This window comes from Onychomys torridus, chromosome 10 (genome assembly GCF_903995425.1).
Source record: "Onychomys torridus chromosome 10, mOncTor1.1, whole genome shotgun sequence".
NCBI lineage: Eukaryota > Metazoa > Chordata > Mammalia > Rodentia > Cricetidae > Onychomys > Onychomys torridus.
Window position 1 is genome coordinate 19,515,272 of NC_050452.1, and position 22,144 is coordinate 19,537,415.

General features: G+C 38.6%; 1 protein-coding gene across 1 annotated transcript; it reads left to right on the plus strand.

The window, feature by feature from the left end:
* The first annotated feature begins 2,273 nt into the window (after positions 1-2,273).
* LOC118592279 (40S ribosomal protein S2-like) lies at positions 2,274-2,651 on the plus strand. Its single transcript, XM_036201097.1, has one exon. It carries the CDS (start codon positions 2,274-2,276, stop codon positions 2,643-2,645), a length of 372 nt encoding a protein of 123 aa, XP_036056990.1. The 3' UTR covers positions 2,646-2,651.
* The last annotated feature ends 19,493 nt before the right edge of the window (positions 2,652-22,144 follow it).

Sequence of the window (22,144 nt, forward strand, 5' to 3'; positions counted from 1 at the left end):
ATGAATATATTGAGACATGTGGTGCTTTGGTGCTGAAAACTTTCAATGTAATGGACAAATGGGTAAACAGCTGTAGAAATGTATCTTCAATCTTGAAGATAACTGGAATTTGCTATATCACATTTTAAAATTCACTTCATAATAGTAAAAAACATAAATTTACCATCTTAATCATTTTAAAATGTGTTCCTCATCTGGTTATTTTATGTATATTCATATATTTGTGATACAAATCCATAAGGAATTTTCATCTTCCAAATGTGACATGTGTATTCATCAAGGAGCACATTTTTTTTCTCTCTCTCACATAAAAATACCTCTCTAGACATGGCAGGTAAGTTGAAAGACCATAGGTTTGTTTCTTATAATTGGATTATTTCACACAGGACCTTTATTTCTAGGCTCAGCCGTGTGGTACATGCCTTACTTAATTTTTTTAGTATAGTGGTTTTTTGTGTATGACATACAATATTGTGTATATTTATTGTCCACTGCTATAAACATGGATGCCTTTGTTATTTTTCTATTGTTGTGAAGAGACACCATGACCAATGCAACTTACAAAAGAAAGCTTCTATTGAGGCTACAATTTCAGTAGATGAATCCATGAATCCATGAACACCATAGCTTGGGAACATGACATTTCTTCCTCTCCATGTGGTTTTTTTTTCTTGTTTCTTTTTCTTTTTTAATTCTCTCATACAACGCATCTTGACTGTAGCATCCCCCCTGCCTGTCCTCCCCCTTCCATCTCCCCTCCCCCACCCAGATCCGCTGCTTATAGAAGGTAGGAGCAATTGTAGTGAGTGTGGGATGATAACATAGTTTTTAAAGTTATAGCATTTTAAGGAGACAGTGTGTTATTGGCACAGAAAGACAGATTGATCAATGGTCTCTCAAGAGATCTTGGGAAAATATCATCAATAAAGAAAGCTCAGATCTTTAAAAGAGGTGATAATTGGACAATGTAAAAGTGTTTGTTCTCATTAAGCATGCCTGAGTCAATTGAAAATAAATACAAGAAGAAAATGAATCTTAAAATTCTGTCTTATACCAGACACAAAATATCATCTTTTTTTTTAACACACTAAAGATCTACATGTAAAAAATTTAGAAAGCATAAAGAAATACTCTTTGTTACAATTTTGATATAAATGTTGACCAAAGTTCCACAAATAACACATAAAATACATTGTCTTATGTTAAGATGAGAAAATATTAAGACAATATTATGATAATGATGCTTTGAATCACAGTAAGATAATATTTACAAAAAAGGTTTGAATGTAATGTAATAGAGGTGATAAGGAAGACACTTGGCAAATTCACCTTCACTAGTTGTGAGGAAATAAAATACATAAGTTTAATCTGATACTACATTCTCCAAAATACACAAAAGGAGAGTAACGAAAATGAATAGCTGTCTTTTCTAATATTCTTCCAAGGTAGTATCTGCTGTTGGCTAAATATTCTACACAATTATCTGCCAGGTGTGGCCCCTAATGAGAAAGAAAGATATTTTCTTTTTGTTTCTTTTCTTTTTCTTTTTCTAACAGTGTTTTAATTTTCTAGAGATACCATAACAAATTACCAGAGTCTGGGTGGCTTAAAACAACAGAAGGTTGCTCCCTCAGTATTAAAGACCTTGCTCTTCTGCATGTGAGGATATCAGCACTGAATTAAATTTAACTAAAATGTACAAGATACACAGTCACATCTTGAGATTCCTAGCCTATTCAAATTTGGAAAGACCCTATTCCTACAGACATTGGTGTTAGCCTTTGGACACAACCATGGAAAAGAAATAAGACTGCTACAGACACTAACTTTCTTTTATTTTTTTAATAATCAACTAATTGCATTTTGTATCTAATGAAATTCCTGGATTGCTTGCATGTCTGTGCTCCTAGAATCTTGAGAAATAGACTGAACAATAAGAAGTGTTTCTTATGCGATGTTTGAGGGTTTGTACTTATTTCAGATTTGCATGTACGACAATAAGCTTTCATAAAAATACTTCAGGGACATAGTTTTCATAATACTTAGTACACTGTTTAAAGTATTTAGCACAAGACCTGGCACATGGAAAAAAATAAATGCATGTGATGTGGAGGCATGAATATGCAGACTCATGAAACAATGAATACCACAGAAGAGAGTAATGGAGAAGATGAGGGAGGGGAGAAAGAGAGAGTGTGGTGAGGACTCAGGATGAGGCTTGGAAGGGCTGAGACAGGGAAGGAAAACCCAATGAGACAGCTGCCCATTTAAGAATGACTCAGATTGGCAAGCCCCACACTGTTCCGTGCAAAGTGACAGGCCGCTGTGGCTCTGTGTTGGTGAGTCTCATCCCTGCCCCCAGAGGCACTGGCATTGTCTCTGCTCCTGTGCCTAAGAAGTTACTGATGATGGCCAGTATTGATGACTGTTACACATCAGCCAGGGGCTGCACTGCTACCCTGGGAAACTTTGCCAAGGCCACCTTTGATGCCATCTCCAAGACCTACAGCTACCTGACCCCCAACCTCTGGAAAGAGACTGTGTTCACCAAATCTCCTTATCAGGAATTCACTGACCATCTTGTGAAAACCCACACCAGAGTGTCTGTTCAGAGGACCCAGGCTCCAGCTGTGGCCACCACATAAGGGGTTTTGTGCAAGAAAAATAAAGTGAATTAAATCTGTTAAAAAAACAAAAACAAAAACAAAAACAAAAAAACGACTCAGAGGAAATCCAAGTGACACAGGGAAAAGGTAAACAGGTCTTCAACTACGAACCTGGAGTCTGTTCTTCAAAAGGCCATGTCATTTGATTTCTTCTTTCCTGTTGACACAGGAACCACTTTTCCACTCAGATTCTTCATGCATTAGAAAGGCTTAACCTTCCTGTGTAGAAAATTCGAGACTACAGAAGAAGGTTTCTGTAACATCTAGAGTGTGGAGGAGTTGACTGAGATTTGTGAAGTCCGGAGCTAAGGCCAGGATGAAGGAGCTAAGGGCAACATTCAGGGGCTTCCAATCCAGAACTCTTTGAAGCAGCAATCCCTTTTACTGTGTGTATTTAAGTGCCAGGTAAGGTTTAAATGATACTTGCTATATTATGAAATTGTTTTTATTTATAATATGACTAGAAATATAAAATATTAAATCCTTACTGAGGTATCATGACATCTTGGTTCATTTGCTTTAAATATTTCAATTAAAATACTTGAAGTGATTGATTCACATAATACTGTAATAAATACTATATATTAAAATCATATGTAACTTTTGTACAGCTGTCCCAATTAATAATAATGGGGTAACTATAATACCATATTATAATGAGGATCTACATTGTATAACCCACTGGTTTTATTTAGATTTCCCTAGGTTTAGGTTTATATATGAAAGGGATATGTGTGTGTGTGTGTGTGTGTGTGTGTGTGTGTCTGTTTAGCACTATATGTTACTGTAGCATTTTATCACCACAGCAAAGACAAAAGGCAATTCTACAGTACAGAACATCTTTTGTTTTTTGTAGCAGTACTTGTTCCTTAAGACAGTTTTTGTGCAATTCACCTAAAGAGAGCTGAAATGAGAAACATTTACTTTGGACTTAAAATACATATTTACATAGTTTCAGTCACTTCTCTGAACAGTTAGGTTATTATGGTAGTCATTGGCGTGTAGAAAATTTTCTAGAAATACTCCCATGGAAGTCACTTGCATAGTGACAAAATATGCAGGGTTGTGGAGAAAAGGAAACTCGTACACATTGCCAGTGGGAGTGTACATCAGTGCAGTCGCCCACAAACACTAAAAACAGATCTAGTGTGTCTTACAAGACCAGCAGTCCCACTCTTATGTTTATAGCCACTGAATTTAAAATTGATGTATTAAAATGATGCCTGCATCTCCATGTTAATTTCAGTGTTTTGAAAAGGAGCTAAGGTAAGACAGTGGTCTAGGTTTCTATCAATGTATAAACAAATAAATGAAATGTGCTGTGCTTGTGTCCCAGGGGGATTAAAATGTAACACATATACAATGGAACATTACCAGCCATACGAGGGAGGAAACCTTACGTTTGCAACAATATGGATGAACTTTAAAAACATTATGATGTGAATTAAGCTGGACACAGAATGCACATACTGTACTGTTTCACTTATATGTAGAATATTAAAAAATAAACTCAGGAAACAGAGAGTTGTAGTTATCAGGGAAGAAGGGTTGTCATCAGGAAAGAGGATGAGGAGGTAAGAATCAAAGTACACTTTATACTTGCAAAATGGATGGATTCTGGAGATTTCACATCCAGCACAGTGACTGTATTTTAAAAATATATTCATACTGGAAATTTTCTGAGAGAGTAGACATAAAACATTCACACACACACACACACACACACACACACACACACACACACATACACACACACACACCTGCACACACCAACAACTACAAGATAAGATGATACATATGGTAAATGGCTTGAAATTTTTAATCACTTTGTGATGTGTATGCATGGCAAATACCATGTGTATTTTGAATGTATGTACTGTGGTTAACTATACCTCAATAAAGCTGGAAGAAGATAGAAAAAAGAAAATTCAGAGTTTTTTTTTTTTTTTTTTTTTTTTTTTTTTTTTTTTTTTTTTTTTGCATTGTGACATTTGTTTGGCACCCACATCAGAAACATATGGGTAATGTGTCTGACAGTGAGAAAAAAAGCTTGCAATATGGATAAAGTGACATCTGATAAATGTATCTATTCAGTCTCAGCAGAGAAATCCAAAGCCAACCAGGCTGCAAACTTATACAAGACATTGGTAAAACCCTACACTTCAAACTTAACTTGCAAAGATAATTTAGAATATTTTATCAAAAAATGAGACAAGGAAATCTTACCTCATTTGAACATAGTATATAGATCATTTTTAATAGATTTAGTTATTCAAGTATGGAGAGAAAATTGATACCAAGATCTAGAACTGTGAATATATATTAGAATGTATGTTAGAAATGTATATAATGAGAATGGAAAATAGTTTTCCCTTGAAAAGTAAATACTAACAAAATTATTATATTATACTGGAAGAATGAACTTATTCCAAAGAAAGTGTATGTTTCAAATAGAAGTAGGAAATACATTCTTAGATTGATACTCTACAAAGTGAGAGAAGTTAATCATATCCACATGAAGAGTTAGATTATTACTAATATTACATGAAAAAAAAATCACAGTTGAGCTGGTACCTGCATGGAGCCTTCCCTTCTACATTCTGATCTTTTGACCCAAGAAGGTACTTTTCAGGCTATGGAAAGAAAAACGTGGACACCACCCCAGCACAAAACCCTTGACCTGCAAGATGTGCTTGGGCAATGGTGGCACAAAACTTGTGAGGGCACCAACCAATGTTTGGTTTAACATGAGGCTAGTTCTATGAGCAGGAGTCTGTACACTACACTGCCGGGATGGACACTAATCTGAGACAGGACAGCCCAGAGACCTAGAGTAGAACCAAACATGACAAGAAATATAAATCAATGAAATGATTCTTTTTTTTTTTTTTTGAGCTGAGGATCGAACCCAGGGTCTTGCACTTGCTAGGCAAGCGCTCTACCACTGAGCTAAATGATCCTTAATGATATTCTGCTGTGCTCATAGGTTGGGACCTTTCTCATTAGTCATCAGAAAGGCATCAATGTGAAGCAGATGGCGGCGGGTGCAGAGATTCACAGACACGCATTATATACGGAGTCTAAATTAGAGGTTTCCTTCGGGTCCCTTCCCTCCAAGATCAGGAAATCCAACAGGAGAAGGGAAGGAAAAGTTGTAGGAATCAGAGAGGGTGAAGGACACTAGGAGAACATGGCCAATCGAATCCGCTAAGCAGGCCTCCCATGGGCTTCCAGAAACTGGAACTGTGAGCACAGAGACTACATGGCTTTGCACCAAGTCCTCTGCGTATGTGTTATGGATGTTAGCTTGGTGTTTTTGTGGAACTCCTAACAGTGGGAGCCTGTAGATTTCTCTGACTCTTTGAACTACTCTTGGGACAATTTTCCTCCTACTGGGTTGCTTTGTCCAGCCTTGATATGAGGGCTTTAGCCATGTCTTGTTGTATTTTGTTTTGCCCTCTTTGGCTTGTTGTCTCTTTTCTGAAGAGGAAGTGGAGGGGAAACGGATCTGTGGAGAGTGAAAGTGTGGGAGGGGGCTGGAAGGAGTGGAGGGAGGGAAAACTGTATCAGGATATATTATATGAGAGAAGAATCTATTTTCAATTAAAAATAAATAAAATAAAATAATGAATCATTGTGATAACTTCTATTAATGGAAGCTCAGGAGTATTTAGTATTAGTCACTAATTAACAGATTATTAAAAACCAAAATTCTTGTCTTCTCTTAATATTTTTATTTATTTAATTTTGAGGTGTATAATTGCAACATTTCCTGTTTTCCTTTCCTCTGTTAAAAACCCTCTCATAATACCTCTTCTTGCTCTCACAAATTCTTGGCCTCCTTTTTTCATTAATTGTTATCATATGCATATATAGGCATTTGATAACAACTAACACATATTCCATGTATTCCTAAATAGAGCCTGCTCCATCTGTATATTACTTCTATGTACGTTTTCAGGGCTGACCACTTGACATTGGGTAACTAATTGGTGTGCTCTTCCTTGAGGAAGACTATTTCTCTCACTCTCAGTGTTCTTTAGTTGCCTGTAGTTTTTTGTGTGGTATTGAAGCCTTGTGAGCTTTCTCCTGTCTACTTCGGCATGTCTATTTTGTTGTCCTTGTTCAGCTCATGTTTATGCAGTCATCAGGTTTATGAGTGTAGCTGCTGACCTTAATAGGAGACACAATCTCATAGTGAACTTGTTGTTCCTTTGGCTTTTACTATCTTTCTTCCCCTTGTGCCCGTGTGTTCCCTGAGCCTTAGGTGTAAGAGTTATTTTGTAGATGTACTCATTGGCATCAGCACCCACAACTCTGCAGTTTGATTGGTTGTAGTTTTCTGCAATGGTCACCTGGACAATGCTTACCTGTGAGCATAAGGACAAATTTTTAGAACATAGGGATTAAACTAGTTTAGTAAAGTGGCAATTGTAGTTTCTCCCCTTCAAGATCCATGACTTCACAAGCCTTGGGTACTTGATTAGGTTTCCATTACCAGGCATGGTTTCCTTCTTGCTGAGTTTATCTTAAGTCCAATTAGAGAGTTGTTTGGTAACTGACAACATATGTGTGCCTCTACTGTATCCTTGAGGTTATTGTGTCATGCTGGTTATTTTTGTGGTTCACAGGTGTCATAGGTAAATAGGACTGTTCATTACCTCCCACTTCTGAAAGCTTGAATGGTGTCTTCTGGTGCCAGCAAAGCTAGTCCTTGAGGAGGAGTCATTCATTTCTCTTTCTTTTCAGTGTCCTCAGGACCCTGTCTCTGAAATGTATGGTGTCTTTAGCAATAGGGACTTAATAGCCTGTAATGTTTTAGGAATCTTTTGGACAACCTGAGCAACAACTCAAAAGAGGGCTTCTCATGCCTAGTGTTGGGTTTGTCTTAGATTGTGTTTGGCTATTTTAGGGAGCATTGTCAGCTAAGTGGGGAACATTTTACCTAAACTATATATGTATATTTATACAAAAACATATATGTATTTTAATACTTTTAGGTAAGTGGTTAATAGTATGTTTCCTTATGACATTTTAAGACATCCTTACTGTTATTTTTCCTTGCTCTTTCCTTCTTCTCTTTTTGTCTTCCTCTTCTCTTCCTTTCCCATTTCCCTGACCAGATCACTTATAACTTTTTTATTCTCTCCTCCGTTGCTCTCCTACCTTCCTACTTCAGCAATTGGTCTCTTTTTACTCTTTTGGCTTCTAAAGCTACTACAGGCTATGTTCTCACACTTGAAGGTCTGGAACAGGGAGCCTCCAAGGAGACAGAACGTGCAATATTTGTCTTTTGGAGTCGGGATTACCTCACTCAATATTCCACCAAAATTCTTACAACTTGTTCATGTGAACTGACAGAAACTTCTCCAAAGTTGAAGCGATTAAGAGTTTATAGAGTTTTATCAAAAGTTCACGCTGCTACAAGAGACAAAGGCACCAAAGCTATAAACATTCATTTATGCTGTACTGTACAGCTAAGTCTGGCTTATCTTTATACTCTGTTTAGAGAAAATATATAAAATGACATTGTTCTATAAAATGTTACAAAACGGAGGGAGGAAAGAGAAGGGAGAAATTATGTAATTGTATTATAACTTTTAAAAATTAAAGAAATTATTTTGAAAAGAAAAAGAATTCAACAAATAAAAGAAAAATAATTTGTAGTACACACATTTTCTAGAGAATGGAATCAAGTTGATTAATGAACAAAATATTTATTTTTTTCAAGGTTAGTTATGGGTACATTTCCCATCTTTTTAAAATGTGTAATCTATTGTGACTTCTTTTATGAGTGTAAATAACTGTCTTCATCCATGTGTCATTGTCTGGGTATGAAAAGCCCCCTCACAGGGTTGTTACAGAAGCTTTAGGGAAGGAAGCATCGCTGAAGGAAGTTAGTCACTTTAGGCATGCTCTTGGGGGCTGCATCTTTCCTCTGTGCTTCCTGTCTACCATGAGATGATGAGCTACAGCCCCTGCCACAGTGAAATTATGCCCAAGCACATGGGGCCATGTGACCATGAACGACCTACCATGTAAGTCAAATACATACCCTTCCTCCTTTAAGATGTTTGGACAGAAGTTTTGAATGCAGACATGGAAAAGTAACTAGTCCAGCATCCAAACCAGTATTCCTAAAACTGAACTCCAAATGTTCTCTGCTATAGCTCAGGCAATAACCCCACTTCCTCAACAGCCTGCCTCTGTCCCTCTTCTCGCCTGAAATGGAATCAGCTCTGTCTCTGACACCATTGTAATCTTTTAGATTTCTACACTGTGGAGATGCTTGTCCTGTGTGGGGATATAGCTGTGACATTTCAATTTTCTTAGATTTTTATAAAATGGCTGTGGGTCTGGAATAAAGGTGGCAATGTGAGTGGCAAATTATCTTTGCCTGTTTATATTAGGTCACGTTTTCTGTATTAAATTGTTGCATAGATCAGTTGTGTCAGATGTGGCTTTCAAATGCAACAATGAATTTAAATTCTATCTGATTTAGATTTAGTTTAGCAAAGAGATTCCAGTTACAAAAACAAAGCTCCATGGGCCAGAGGAGATCCTGCATCTGCTCCAGCTCTACTGCTTTGGAGATGTGTGGTAATGGGAATCCATCTGTCCTGGCCTGCCAAGGGGACAGCTCTGATTCTCTTGTGTATATGCTTCTAGTTCATCACAAACTTCTTTCTTTAATGTTCAATCATAAAGAATTAAAGAAAAAGAAATGATATTAAAGTTCATTACAAAAAGGTGTGAAGGGACTTTTATATGCTGATAAAATGGAAGCACTAAATTCATTAAAGAAATGAATTAACATATTCAAGAAAAGAACAAATTCAAGTCATGTTAGCTCCTTAAGAGATGGTATCAGACTGGGTATGTGTCTAAAGTTTAATGATTAATGATGTTTTATAATTTGGAGCCATTTTAAATAAATGAATAGATTCAGTCCAGGAAAGAGATTGTCTCAAATATCATTTGTTGGCACTAGAAATACATAGCTTAGCTTGGCACTAGTGTATATGTATATCTATCTTAGGGTCTATCAACCAAATATGTGGAAACTTTTTCACTCATTAATTTTCTTCTTCTCTTTATGTCTATGATTCATAGTATGCTTAACAGATTAATTGAACATGTTATTTATCAAATACTTTCTGAAGTTCTCTCTATGATAGGCATGTGTTACAGATATTCAGAGAGAAAACACTAAGAGTATACTGTGTCAAAAGTCTGCTGTATTCATGTCATTGGCCAAAACAATTTCCCGTAACCCTATAGTAGTCTGCACTGTTCTCTCCACTTGTAGAAGAAACTGAGGCAAACACTGAAATTCTTGTAACATAGCATGGAGGAAGTGCAAGATAAGGCTGAGTTAGGAAGCCTGGCAGTTTTCATCTATCTTATGATGGAATCCTAATTCCAGGCACAGTCTTCACATACCTGAAACCTCTGCTGAGAACATACAGTGACTGTTGACTGTTTACAGAGATCAGGTGTACTCACACAGTTTCCAAGCCAGTCTCATGGCAGACTGAAAGCACAGGAGGCTATGCGAAAAATAAAGAGCAGTTTTTGTTAGCTGTACCTGAATGAGAGACCTAGATATGAAAATAAAGTCTATTGTATTTTTGGTGAAATGACATCCCAACTCCAAACCTTATTTGTGTTCTGCTAAAGTGTTCAGAGCAGTCAGGCTTCACATTCCTAAATGGTGGCAGGAGAAGCTCTCCACACTGCCTGATTTTCCTAAGACAAAAGCAGGGCAGACCTCTCCCTGCTGTGTATTGACAGGATGAGGATTGATTTTCTTCCTTCAGTGGAAGGCACATGGCCACCAGCTGGGATAAGGATGCTACACAGGGTGGGCATCTATTGGATGAGAACAACAACAACAAACACACTTAATTTGGACTCTCAATGGGAACTCCAGTTAGAAAGTATACCAGGCCTATTAGATATCAACAACTGAAGGCCAAAATAAAATCCTCTCCACTTGCTGCCTTTTGCATTCTTTCTGACTCTTCTGAGATGTTCCCTAAGCCTTAGGCAGGGGTCTTAATATAGATGTTCCATTTAGGGCTGGGCATCCAGCCATCACTCATTCTAAAATTTTGATGTGTTACGAGTCTTTGCATTAATTGCTGCCCACTGAGGAAAGGAACTTCTATGAGCAAGGCTGAGAGCAGTAGGAACCTATGAGTACAAACATAAATATTTAGAACACAGTTATAATAGATATATAATAGATAATGTGTCTATTTAGCAAAACAAAAGTAAAATATTTCCCCCTAGGAACTATCCCTCCCAAGCCTTAGCTACTGACCAGGTTTATGGTATCAAGGATTAATTCTTCCTGTGGATCAGGCCTCAAGTTCAATCCAGTTGATTATCTAGATAACCTTCATTCATTATTGGACCAGTTGATGCATCTCTGGGAAGGTGAGTATTGTAATATGTAGGGTCCAGTGCTGAGTAAGGTCATTGCAGACTTTTTCTCCCACAGTGATCTGTAAAGCACCTTCAGGAAATATGAAAGCTAGCCAGTGGGGAAGGTGTTATCAGGCCAGTACCAGCTTGATTTCTCTGCGTCCCACAAATAAAGCATGATGTATCTTCAACAGTAGACTCTTACCAGCTAGGTCTGGTGGATAACCAAAAGTAATGGCAATAGCTTGTGTTGTTGTGGAAACCTCTGGGGCCACCCTGATGAATGACTTGTAGGGGGTGTACCCCATGCCTGGCGCTAAGCTTTCCATTAATGACTCATGTCTTCTGAGGGAAACATTGACCACCCATACAGGATATGTGATTTAAAGATATCTTATAAATTATGTTTCAATTAGTCTACAAAGTCATGGGTTTCCCTCCAGAATTTTGTTTATCCCACTCTTTACTCTCTGCTGGCCCCATCCCCCTGCCCTGATTCCCACTTAAACCTTTAATCATTGGTATTTCTCCCCTTCACTGTCATATCACATGTTTTACTATTCCCTCATCCCTTAAGGAGTCTTTCCCTCTCCTTGTTATGAGCTCATTCTAACTTCCTGACTTCTACAGTCACTCCAAATTAAATACAAAAATATAAAAACTTGAAGCCATAATGTTTTTATTGCTTGGCCTGATTTTTCTCACTTGTTGGAATATTTTCCAGTTTTATCCATTTATTTGAAAATTTCTTAATTTTATTTTCCCTCACAACTGAATAAAATTCAGAGTATATATGCACCACATTTTTATTACCCATACATTCTTTAATGGAAATCTAGGCTGGTTCTATTTCCTAGCCATTGAAATAGACCAACAATGAACATGAATGTGTGGTATATCTGTAGCCAGACATGGAGTCCTTGGGAAGTATGCAATTTTATTTTTGTCTTATCAACCTAACAGTTAAAGGTCTTTGGACTTTAAAGTATAGGAATTATTAAACTAGGGAAAGTTTTAAATGTGGTGATATTTTAATTGTGCTGAAATGTGATTTTATTTGTATGTTAATAAATAAAGTTTGCATGAGGATCAGTGGTCATTAGCAAGCCAGGAACAGAAGTCAGATGGTGGTAGCCCATGCCCTTAATTCAATCACATGGCAGTACCAACCATAGAGATCAGGAGGTCTGTATAGACAGACAGTGATGAGGAAGTCATGTGGCTGGGCTTAGAGCCAATGAGAAGGCAGAACAGGAGAGCAATACAACTCAAGACACACAGAAAGAAGGTCTCTCTCTCAGGGGAAGGACACCAGCAACTGGTAAGCCAAAGGTAGTCTTGGCTCTTTGCTAGTGCTCTGGTCTCTTGGGCTTGTAACTCTGTATTTGGCTCTGTGTTTCTTATTTAATAAGACCATTTAGAATTTCATCTACATTTAAACTTGAACTGAATGGATTCCTCATTATACTAAGTTCAGGAGCCTTTGAGAGGATGTGTAGATAGTTAGGGTTTGCAATGATGTGTTTGGGTGTTGACAAGGGGTGAAATGTGATGATGAATCTTGTGAACTCAATGAGATCTACAAGTGTCCCACAAACAAAGGCTCTGCTATCCTGGGAAACCAAGGTGACTCAAGACAAAAGAGAAAGTAAAGAAGAGAGACAGATGTCAGGAGGCTTTGAATAGATGAGACAATGCATTTTGGGTTAAGCAGCTTCTAGCAGATAAGACTCAAGGTAGGTTGGAGGGATTATTTTGATTATGCTGATTTAAGTAGTATGGCCTGTCCACAGTGAGTGGCAGTGATCTTAAACTATAAAAATAAAGCAACCTCCATTCATTACTCTTGGTTCTTGATTGTATAAGTGATGTGGCTAACTTCCATATCCTGCTGTATCCCACTGTCTCTACTTTCCTACTATAATGGACTCTACCCTTGAATTTTGAAAAACATGTAAACTATTTCTCCCTGAAGGTGCAGATCTCAGAGTATTTTTTATCACAGCAACAGGAAAAGAAACTAAGACAAGTGATCAAATTCACTATATTGTGTTGCATATATTTGATAATTGTTTTCACTTCTAATTCTTTTATTTCAATAAATAGTCTGACGATTTGGAGACTCCAGCAGCCTCAGTAGGCTAGCTTTGGATAATTCATTCGATGTGTCCACATTTGAACAAGGAATGAATGAAGGAGTCAAGTGACCCCAAGTCTATTTTCATGGTGCTTCCTTGAGCTTTAGATTTTTCATAAGAGTAAGAATTGAGACAGGGAGTAAAAAGTATGCATAATTAAACATTCTTGCTTGAGGTGTGATTTCCCCCATCTTGGTCTTGGTGGGGCAAAGTAGTTCTCAGGAGATAATTACTTCTGCCTCAGGATGCTGTAGCACATATGGGTAACTGCTGTCCCTGGAGGAAGGCTGGTCAGTTTTGTAATGCTCTGCTGTGCTAGGAACCCAGTGTGACTCAAGAGGAAAGAAGACAGCTATACACATGAAGGAGGAGATGGCAGAATGCTCTCATGCTGGTTTTAGTTGCCCATGGGCACAGGTAAAGAGATGATGCTTTTCAGCCCAAGCAGCTTCTGAGAGCCTGTTCATGTTCATGTGTAATTGTGACAGGGCAAGAGAATGCAGAGGTTCCTCCATCTTCTGTTCTTGCTAAGGCTATTTCAGGTTTAACTAGAATTTGATCTGCTTGACGGAGGATCCCATGGAAAATTACCCAGCTCTTTTCTAGGAACCCAAGTTCAAGATGCCCTAGCTAACTTATCATAGTTTCTGTTAAACTGCTTGCTTATGTGAATCCCTCCCTGCAGTTGAGCAAGAAGCCAGGATGTAGTTTCTGCCTTCAAAACTCATGTGCTGTGTATACTTGATACTATACTTAGGACCTGAATATCTGAGTATAATCCCAGCTGGCTGAAATAAAGGTTTTCAGTGGGCTATAAACTTTCTGAGTGGTCATCTCTGGTGGGCTACCTGTAACAGTCCTGTTCTGATGGTCATTTCTGATTGTAGAAATTTGAATTTTCTCTCTCTCTTTTTTAAATCAGTTTAGGAAAAGTTCATTAATTTTATTTTTCTCTTAAAAATTACTTTTAGTTTTGTTTCTTTTCTTATTCTTTAACCATGCTCTCGCAGAGCATTGTTTCTTCCGTTCTGTTAGTTTTGGATCTGAGTTGTTTCTATTCTGCTACCTCTTTAAAGCATAAATTCCATCTGTTGATAATATTTTCTTTTAAGATGTAATGTACACAGATGTAATTTTTATTTGTGTGCATGCATGTGTGCGTGCATGTGCATACAGAAGTGTACATGTGTCTGTGTGTATGCTTGTAGAGGCTGAAATTTTGGAATTTGACCTCAAGTGTCTTCTTAATTGTCTCCCACGTTATACTGGAGTAAAAGGCCTCTCACTGAACTTGGAGTTCCCTAAGTTAGGGAGGCCATCAGGGTAGAAAGCCCCAGCAATCATCTAGCCCCTGTCTTCCTGGTGCTAGGATTATGAGTGTACACTGCCATGCTTGTCATTTCACAAGCAATCACAATCCTCCTTCCTCAGCTTCCCAACTACTGAGATTATAGGTGTGTGCTACCAGATCATGCTAGCTATAAGCAGGTACATGCAGTATGTCTCTGATAAAATGTCATTGTATGGCATCTAATTTTATATGAAAAAAAGAGAGAAAATGTATTTAATCTATAAACTGACTGAATTTCTGTTAAAAGTGCTTATAAGAATAATATTTAAATTGCTTTCCTGTCTCTGCCCTAGTAAAATTTAACATATAGTGATTACACCTGTTAAAATATAGCATTGACTAGGGGTCATGAAAAGGAAGAAGAGAGAGGAGTAATGTAGATTTCCTAATGAAAGCACAGCACAGTCTATCTTCCCAACATGCTTAGTAGGAGACAAGTCTGGGGTTGCTTAAAGCTCTTGCATTGTGCAGATTTTGCCTTTGTATTTTTCTTTGTTAATATACCACTGGAATGTCTTCCTGAATTTTGAAAATAAATAAGTAAATTTAGAATTAAGACTATGGCACCATAGAGTCCTGTATGAATATTTAAGAATGTGGGATGAGTCTTCCTTAACTTTAACAGGGTCACTGTGATGGTAAACAATTAAGGAAAAAAGAGGCTTTACTATGCTAAAGGATATTGGAGTGGTATGTTCACTAACTACAATACAAAATGATGCTTTGAGTTTGAATTTGGAAACAAGTAAAACATGTAATTGTACAAGTTGGCTAAATATCAAAGTAAGACAGTAATGGTATTGCTAATGTGAAATAAAAGTAAAGTAGTCAATAGCAATTCATGCAAGAAAACTTTATTGTTACTTAGGGTTCAATGCTGAAGATTTTAGGAGTAACATAAAAGAGCAATGTATGTGCTACTTACTAGGTTGCAAGGACTTATGGTGTGTGTGTGTGTGTGTGTGTGTGTGTGTGTGTGTGTGTGTGTGTGTGTGTGTGTTTTATATATGGTATGTAGCAGAAATCTTAACAGGTCTTATTAATAAAAACAAACCTGGGGCCAAGTATTGGGGTGAATGCTGGATGATCAGAGAAGCAGAACAAGCCACAGCCACCTCATCTCGCCAATTCCTCAGCTCATCTTGTTTCCTCAGACTAGAATCCTCTGAGTCGTCATCCAGAATGGGTCGCAGCTGAACTGTGCTGCTCAAAGCCTAAAAACTTTACCAGCTCTAGTTCCTGGTCCTTATTCCTTATATACATTTCTGCCATCATTTCCTGGGATTAAAGGTGTGAGTCACCATGCCTGGCTGTTTCCAGTGTGGCTTTAAACTCACAGAGATCAAGATGGATCTTTGCCTTCAGAATGCTACAATTAAAGGTAAGAGTGCCACCATTTTCTGGCCTCTGTATGTAGTGGCTGTTCTGTTCTCTGACCCCAGATAAGTTTATTAGGGTGCACAATATTTTTGAGGAACACAGTATCACCACAGTGATGTGTATGTATGTGTGTGTATTGTGTGTGTTGCGTGTATGTGTTTATGTATGTTGTGTGTATGTGTGATATATGTGTATGTTGTGTGTGTGGTTTGTGTATATGTGTGTGATGTGTAGATATGTGTCTTTGTCTGTGTGGTCTGCGTGTATATGTTTGTGTGTGTGTGTGTGTGTTGCATGTATATGTGGGGTATGTGTATGTGGTATGTGTGTGTACATAAGAGAAAAAAACAGGAGTGGACAGGAGGCCAGGAGAACAACTTTGACAAAATAGATAAAATTGCCTAACATAGGTGAACTGTCAATTTTTATTCTATTTTATGAAGATACAGAAAATTTCAAAATTAAAAAAAGATAATTTAAAGGTCATACACACACACACACACACACACACACACACACACACACACACACTTCCCAAAACAAAATTTCATGGAAAACAAATATGTACCTCTAAAAAATGAGTATTATAAATCTTTGACTCTTCAGTAAATCGTGACTTTTGTGTCTTGCCCATTCTGCTGACTGATTTAACAAAGACATTGAGTGAATTCTACTGAAGCAAGTGTGGAGCAGGAAACAAATACCGTTATGAACTTATCTGTCTAGACTGGAAGTAAATAAGCAACATGCAAACAGAATAGGTGGACCACAGCAGTAGGTGTGCTTGACTTTCATGAATAGAAGTCACCATTCTGATGCAAAGTGTTGCATCTGTATGACAGGATGCCGATTCGTGATAAGCCTAGTCATTTGTTAGCTATGTAGTGTATACATGTGTCATAGCTTAGAATATGTTTTAAAACAGTATGGGTTAGTTTAGTTATTCAGACAAGCACAATGCCACCATCATTAGATGATGTGGGCCTGCATGGAGGATATGGAGCTTAGTGGCAGGATGGGAGTTCAAGGGACATTTTATGAGGTTTTCCTTCTCTTTCCTTATCTCAAATGCTTTATTCTTCATAAAAAGAAACCAGACTAAGAATTCCTAGATTCACATCCTACCTCTTGCTCCAACTTGAGCTCAACACTGCAGGGAAATTTTATCATCCTGAATAGCAGTAGCTTTCACACCTGCTGAGAGCAGGGAGAAAGGAGGAGTAATATGGAGATTTTCTTAAGAAGAGCCAGTCAATCAGGGTGAAGGAGCTAGGATTTTACCCTGCTTCTAGTGTCAAGCTGCCTAGTTATGTGGCAAAGACACAGGACACAGTCAGTTGAGCCTCAGTAAGAAAAGTCAATCACCCACCTCAGAATTGGCTTTTTTGCATGGGAATTCACCCATGTAGTGTGAAGATAAGCACCTTTTTCAGAGATGTATCACCATTTTTTTTTCTTTGAAGTGTACAAGGTTTTAATTTTAATGAAGTCAAAATTATCTACATTTTATTTTATTAGTCTCATTTAGATATGTCATGTCGTGCATATTTAAGCATACATCACCAGAGCCAAAATCATAAAGAAGTCATGATTACATTATCTTTGATTGTTTTGAAACTCCCCATGTGTTTCTATTTTATTATATTTATATTATTTTATTTATATTTAATTATAATGTATATAATTATATTATAGTGTGGGAGGCCAGCTCTCACTATTTAAAAGGGTTCTTATGAGGAGCAGAGGGGAATACAAAACACTTAGATAGAAAGATTATGAAGAGGAGAAAGACAGAAACACAGAATAGCTTTGGGAGGACCTGGATCAAAACCCAGTGGCCCCTTCTGCCACTTCAAAAGGGCATTTTATAAGAACGTCAAGGGGTGGGGCAAAAGATCTCCACTTTGCTAGATCAAAACACACTGCATAGCCAAGTGTAGACCCTTCCAACACCTGGTAACAAGGCCCATGGTCAAATCATCCTCTTATGCAGCCCTGATGGGTAAAGCAAGCTCAGATTCTTGGACCCTGAGTAAGTTCTCACTAGTAAAGTTCTATGGGTCTCTACTGGCAGCAGGAATATGTCATAAGAACTCAGCTGGTTATGGCAAAGTCACTACCTTGAGGGGTCAAGGAATTCCTCCAGAGGAAGCCAAATTCCAAGGAGTTTTTGGTGTTATTTAGCTTGTTATATATCTGCTGTATTCTGTTATGAAAATCATGTGTGCCTTCATAGTTTTTCCCAATTGACTTTTCCCTAAGATGGACTAACAATGTGGACTGATCACTCTCTGGACATACACATTCCAGGTATTTGGAGAACAGCCTTGGGAAAGGCTTTCTCTGGAATCAGATATCTCCCTTAGCCACCCTCAAGGACTAACAGTAATAACAAGTCTTCTGATTTAAGGTAAATTCCACAAGGAGACACTACCTAGGTGAGGTGAACGTTAAGTAATAGCTTTATACAATTTAGCTTGGACCCTCCTTTCTTACAGCCATACTAACTTTATAGACCTTTAACTCCTTACCTAACCACTTCTAGGAATATTTAGATAACTTTCCGTGCTGACAACTATGCTCAGCCAGAACCCCAGTTCAAGCCTCCCTGTATTATCATCATTGGCAGCATCTGGCCAGGTCCATCCCCAGATGGAGGAAAGCACTTTATCAGAGATACCTCTGTAATATCTAAGAACAGACTTAAGCATCCAGGCTACCTGTTTGAGAAGGCCTGACAGATGTGCCAATTAAGCTTAACTTCCTACTTTCCGAAATCTTACCTCCAGTTCCAAATCTCCCTTTAACTATCACCAGAGGCATCTACAAGTACACAGGTTGCCTAGTGACTGAGCACACTTTCCCCCACCCTGCTGAAAAATGGCAGATAGCTTGGGCAGATAGGAGCCACAGGAAAAAAGAAGGCAGTTTTATTTTCTCCCACTGACCTAGCAACTTATTGATTCTTAACATTTTCTACTAATCACGTTTAAGACTATAGTTGAGCACATAAGATCCCTCTTCTTAGATATTACCCGAATTTAGCCTTTAGTTAATTCATTTCCCCATTGGTCACTTCCCTTTGGGGTTGCAAATGATAACTAACAGTTAGTGCCCCTCTATGTGATTCTTATCACCCCTCTGTTTGACCCTGGTAGCCTGGCTTTGCACTGCTAAGGGAATACTGCTTGTAAGTGTATATATACCAGGACTTCCAGGGCACTGGAGGACAGAGAAGAGAAAAGAGAATGGAAGAACTAGATGGGTAAGAACTTGAGAGGAACAAACTGAGATGGGGAAGAACTAGATTGAAGGCCTAGAAGAGAGTACTAGAGGAATGTGATGTAAGATGAGGAAGAGCCAGATGGGGAAGAACAAGATGAGAGAGAAGGAGATGGGAGAGGAGCTGATATGGGAAAGAACTAGATGGATGAGAACCTAGAAGGGGCAGAACTAAAAGAAGGAATTAAGATAGAACTGAGGAGGGGGGACAACAGATACATGTTATGAGGAATTGGGCAAGAAAGGAGCTAAAAATGAGAGCAGAGTATAAGCTTGTAGAGAGAGAACCAACACAAAATAATAATGTACATGGACTAAGGAGTTTTGTGTACATAGATTCATTTCTTTTCATCAAAGATTAATTATCAGCTGGTAGTAGATTCTTCCTCGAACCTGGGAGGGGACTATAGAGGGCCTGGACCCCAAAGTCCTTGATATCTACAGCTCTTGCTTCTTAATATATTAAAGGGCCCCTCAGACCCCTCAGATAGACTATGCCTGCCTAGGTCATCCTTCTTCCCTAATTAGCCTTACCTGTCATGGAGGTACACTTTCCATCAAGCATTATCTGTCCAATGATGGCAGCTAGCAAGAAGATCTTTATGCATTCATGACTACCAGCCTCTGGCAGGGGGAAGTACAGAGCTTAACTCAGCTCTGTCTCAAGTTCCTACTAAGAGATTGTAAGTAGTGGGAACAACCATAGCAATCCCTAAGGCTGCTGCATCCCCTAGTGATGCAGTAGAGGATAATCAAGATGGAGTGTCCTTTTTGAACCAATCTAAGATGTCTATAACAGTCTAACTTCACCAAACCCATTTTTAAAATCAATAAACTCTTGATGTAAACACATTGAATAAATCAATAAACTCCTGATACACTTGCATCCAACTTAAAGACTCCCTTAGCTTCACCAAACTTGGTTCATTAATATCAACAGATTAACATAATTCTAATATGAATATTACTATACATATTTAATGCTAGCATGAATATTACTATATATATTTACAATTCTTATAATCTTACCTTCTTCATAGGACTATTTAGACTTTAAAAACATTTTTTTAGCAAACATTCAAAAGAGATCTCTTAGCAGAAATATTTATATTTCCTTCAAATAAGATCGAAGGTACATGAACTGTGAGTCACCACAGTTAAAATTGCAAGTGAACTCAAAACTGTTACTTTTCTAAAGTTCAAAGTTCAAAAAAGTCAGTTCTAATAATAGTCTCAAAGTTCCCCTGAAAGTTTGAAATCAGAGCCTAATTTGTCAGCAGCTCTGAAGTCACTGTATCTGGCTCCCTTGGCCTTGGGATTCAGCAAGTGCTACTGCCAAGGGACTGTAACACTCCAGGCAACACTCTTCCCCTGAGCCACCTTCCCCACCAGGCCCTCCCAGCCACCCTGGAGCCAGTAGTGGCAGACTGTCATGATGGAAGTGCACCCAGCATCTGCTGGTCACCAGCCAGAGAGTGGTCCTTTTACCCAAATTTGTTACAGCTCCCCTGAATGCAACAATTCAACTAAGTTCAAATAGGCATTGCTGAAACTTTACTCTCAGTTACAGAAGCATTTTATGGGAGTCTTTCCTGAGGAACGCTGCCTTGGGTTGAAGGTGATTGTCAAGGTAACGGAGTTGCTACAGAGTTCTTTGGAAAGCTGTCTGCTCCTCCCATCTCTGGGCCTGCCTAGAGACACTGGCATCCTGAAGCCCTGAGTGCTCTCTCATGCTGCACAGCTGAATCCTACCCTGCTACTATGAGCTATGGTTCTCAAGCAGCCCTTCTGGGTCTGGGAGGAAACCCAGCCATGGCAGTTTCAGGGACTGCACCCCAAGCTCTGTTTACATTCACTGTCACTATATTACCCTGGGCATCTGGCTCTTCAATGACCAGAAACATTTGAAATCCTTGCATCTCGTTTCCTCTGCTAGCTGCCTCCCTATTACTGGCTTGAAGGGGAAATGCAGGACTAGCAGTGAGGGTTTGCCATGATCCAGTAGGTTTTTGCATCAGGGCAATTATGGACAACTTTGCCATTCTGATAAATGACCAAGGTGAGTCCAATTCTGACTATACAGAAGGAAGATGAGTACCCTTCTGAGAAGGAGAAACCTGAGGAGCTTCCAGTTTTGGGGAAAGGGAAATTACTGTCTGTCAAGCTCTTCAGTTCCTCCCTTGTCTCATCCCAAGACTTCTGTTCCTTAAACTTGGCTTCATGGCCAAGAGGGCACTGACCCTGATTGAACTATGTTTTAAAAATGTTCTCACCTAGTGGCAGCTGTGGAGGAGCAGATGGTTTTGTTCTGCCCATGTTTGCTTGTGGTGATATATTATGTATCTTATGAAATTAGCTGGAAGATAAGAGGACAGAACAAGCCGCTAGATTAAACACAGAAGCCAGGCAGTGGTGGCACACACCTTTAATTTTAGTATTTGGGAAGCAGAGATCCACCTGGATCTCTCTGAGTTCAAACCCACCACGGACTACATGAGATTGACTCAGTCTAGGAAAGAAACAGAGCCAGGGAGTGGGGGCATACACTTTTAATCCCAGCATTTGAGATCTCATGCCTTTGCTTTGGAAGCACACACCTTTAATCCCAGGAAGTGATGGCTGGGTGGAGAAAGGTGTATAAGGAATGAGGAGACCGGAACTAGTGGATTTTCAGCAGAAGCTTTCCTTTCAGCTAGAAGCTTCCTCAGCTGGAGTCTTTAGGGTGAGGACTCAGGATTTCAGTCAGAAGATTCATGGAATTGGTGAGGTAAGATGTGGCAGTGGCTTGTTCTTTTGTCTTCTGATCTTTCATCACTTACCCCAATATCTGCTCTGAGTTTTTTTTTTTTTTTTTAATTACAAGACCCTTAGAAATTCATCTTACATTCCCCCTGCCA

Excerpts from the sequence above, each read along its gene's own strand:
- LOC118592279 (XM_036201097.1), top strand. The coding sequence starts at position 2,274 with ATGACTCAGATTGGCAAGCCCCACACTGTTCCGTGCAAAGTGACAGGC.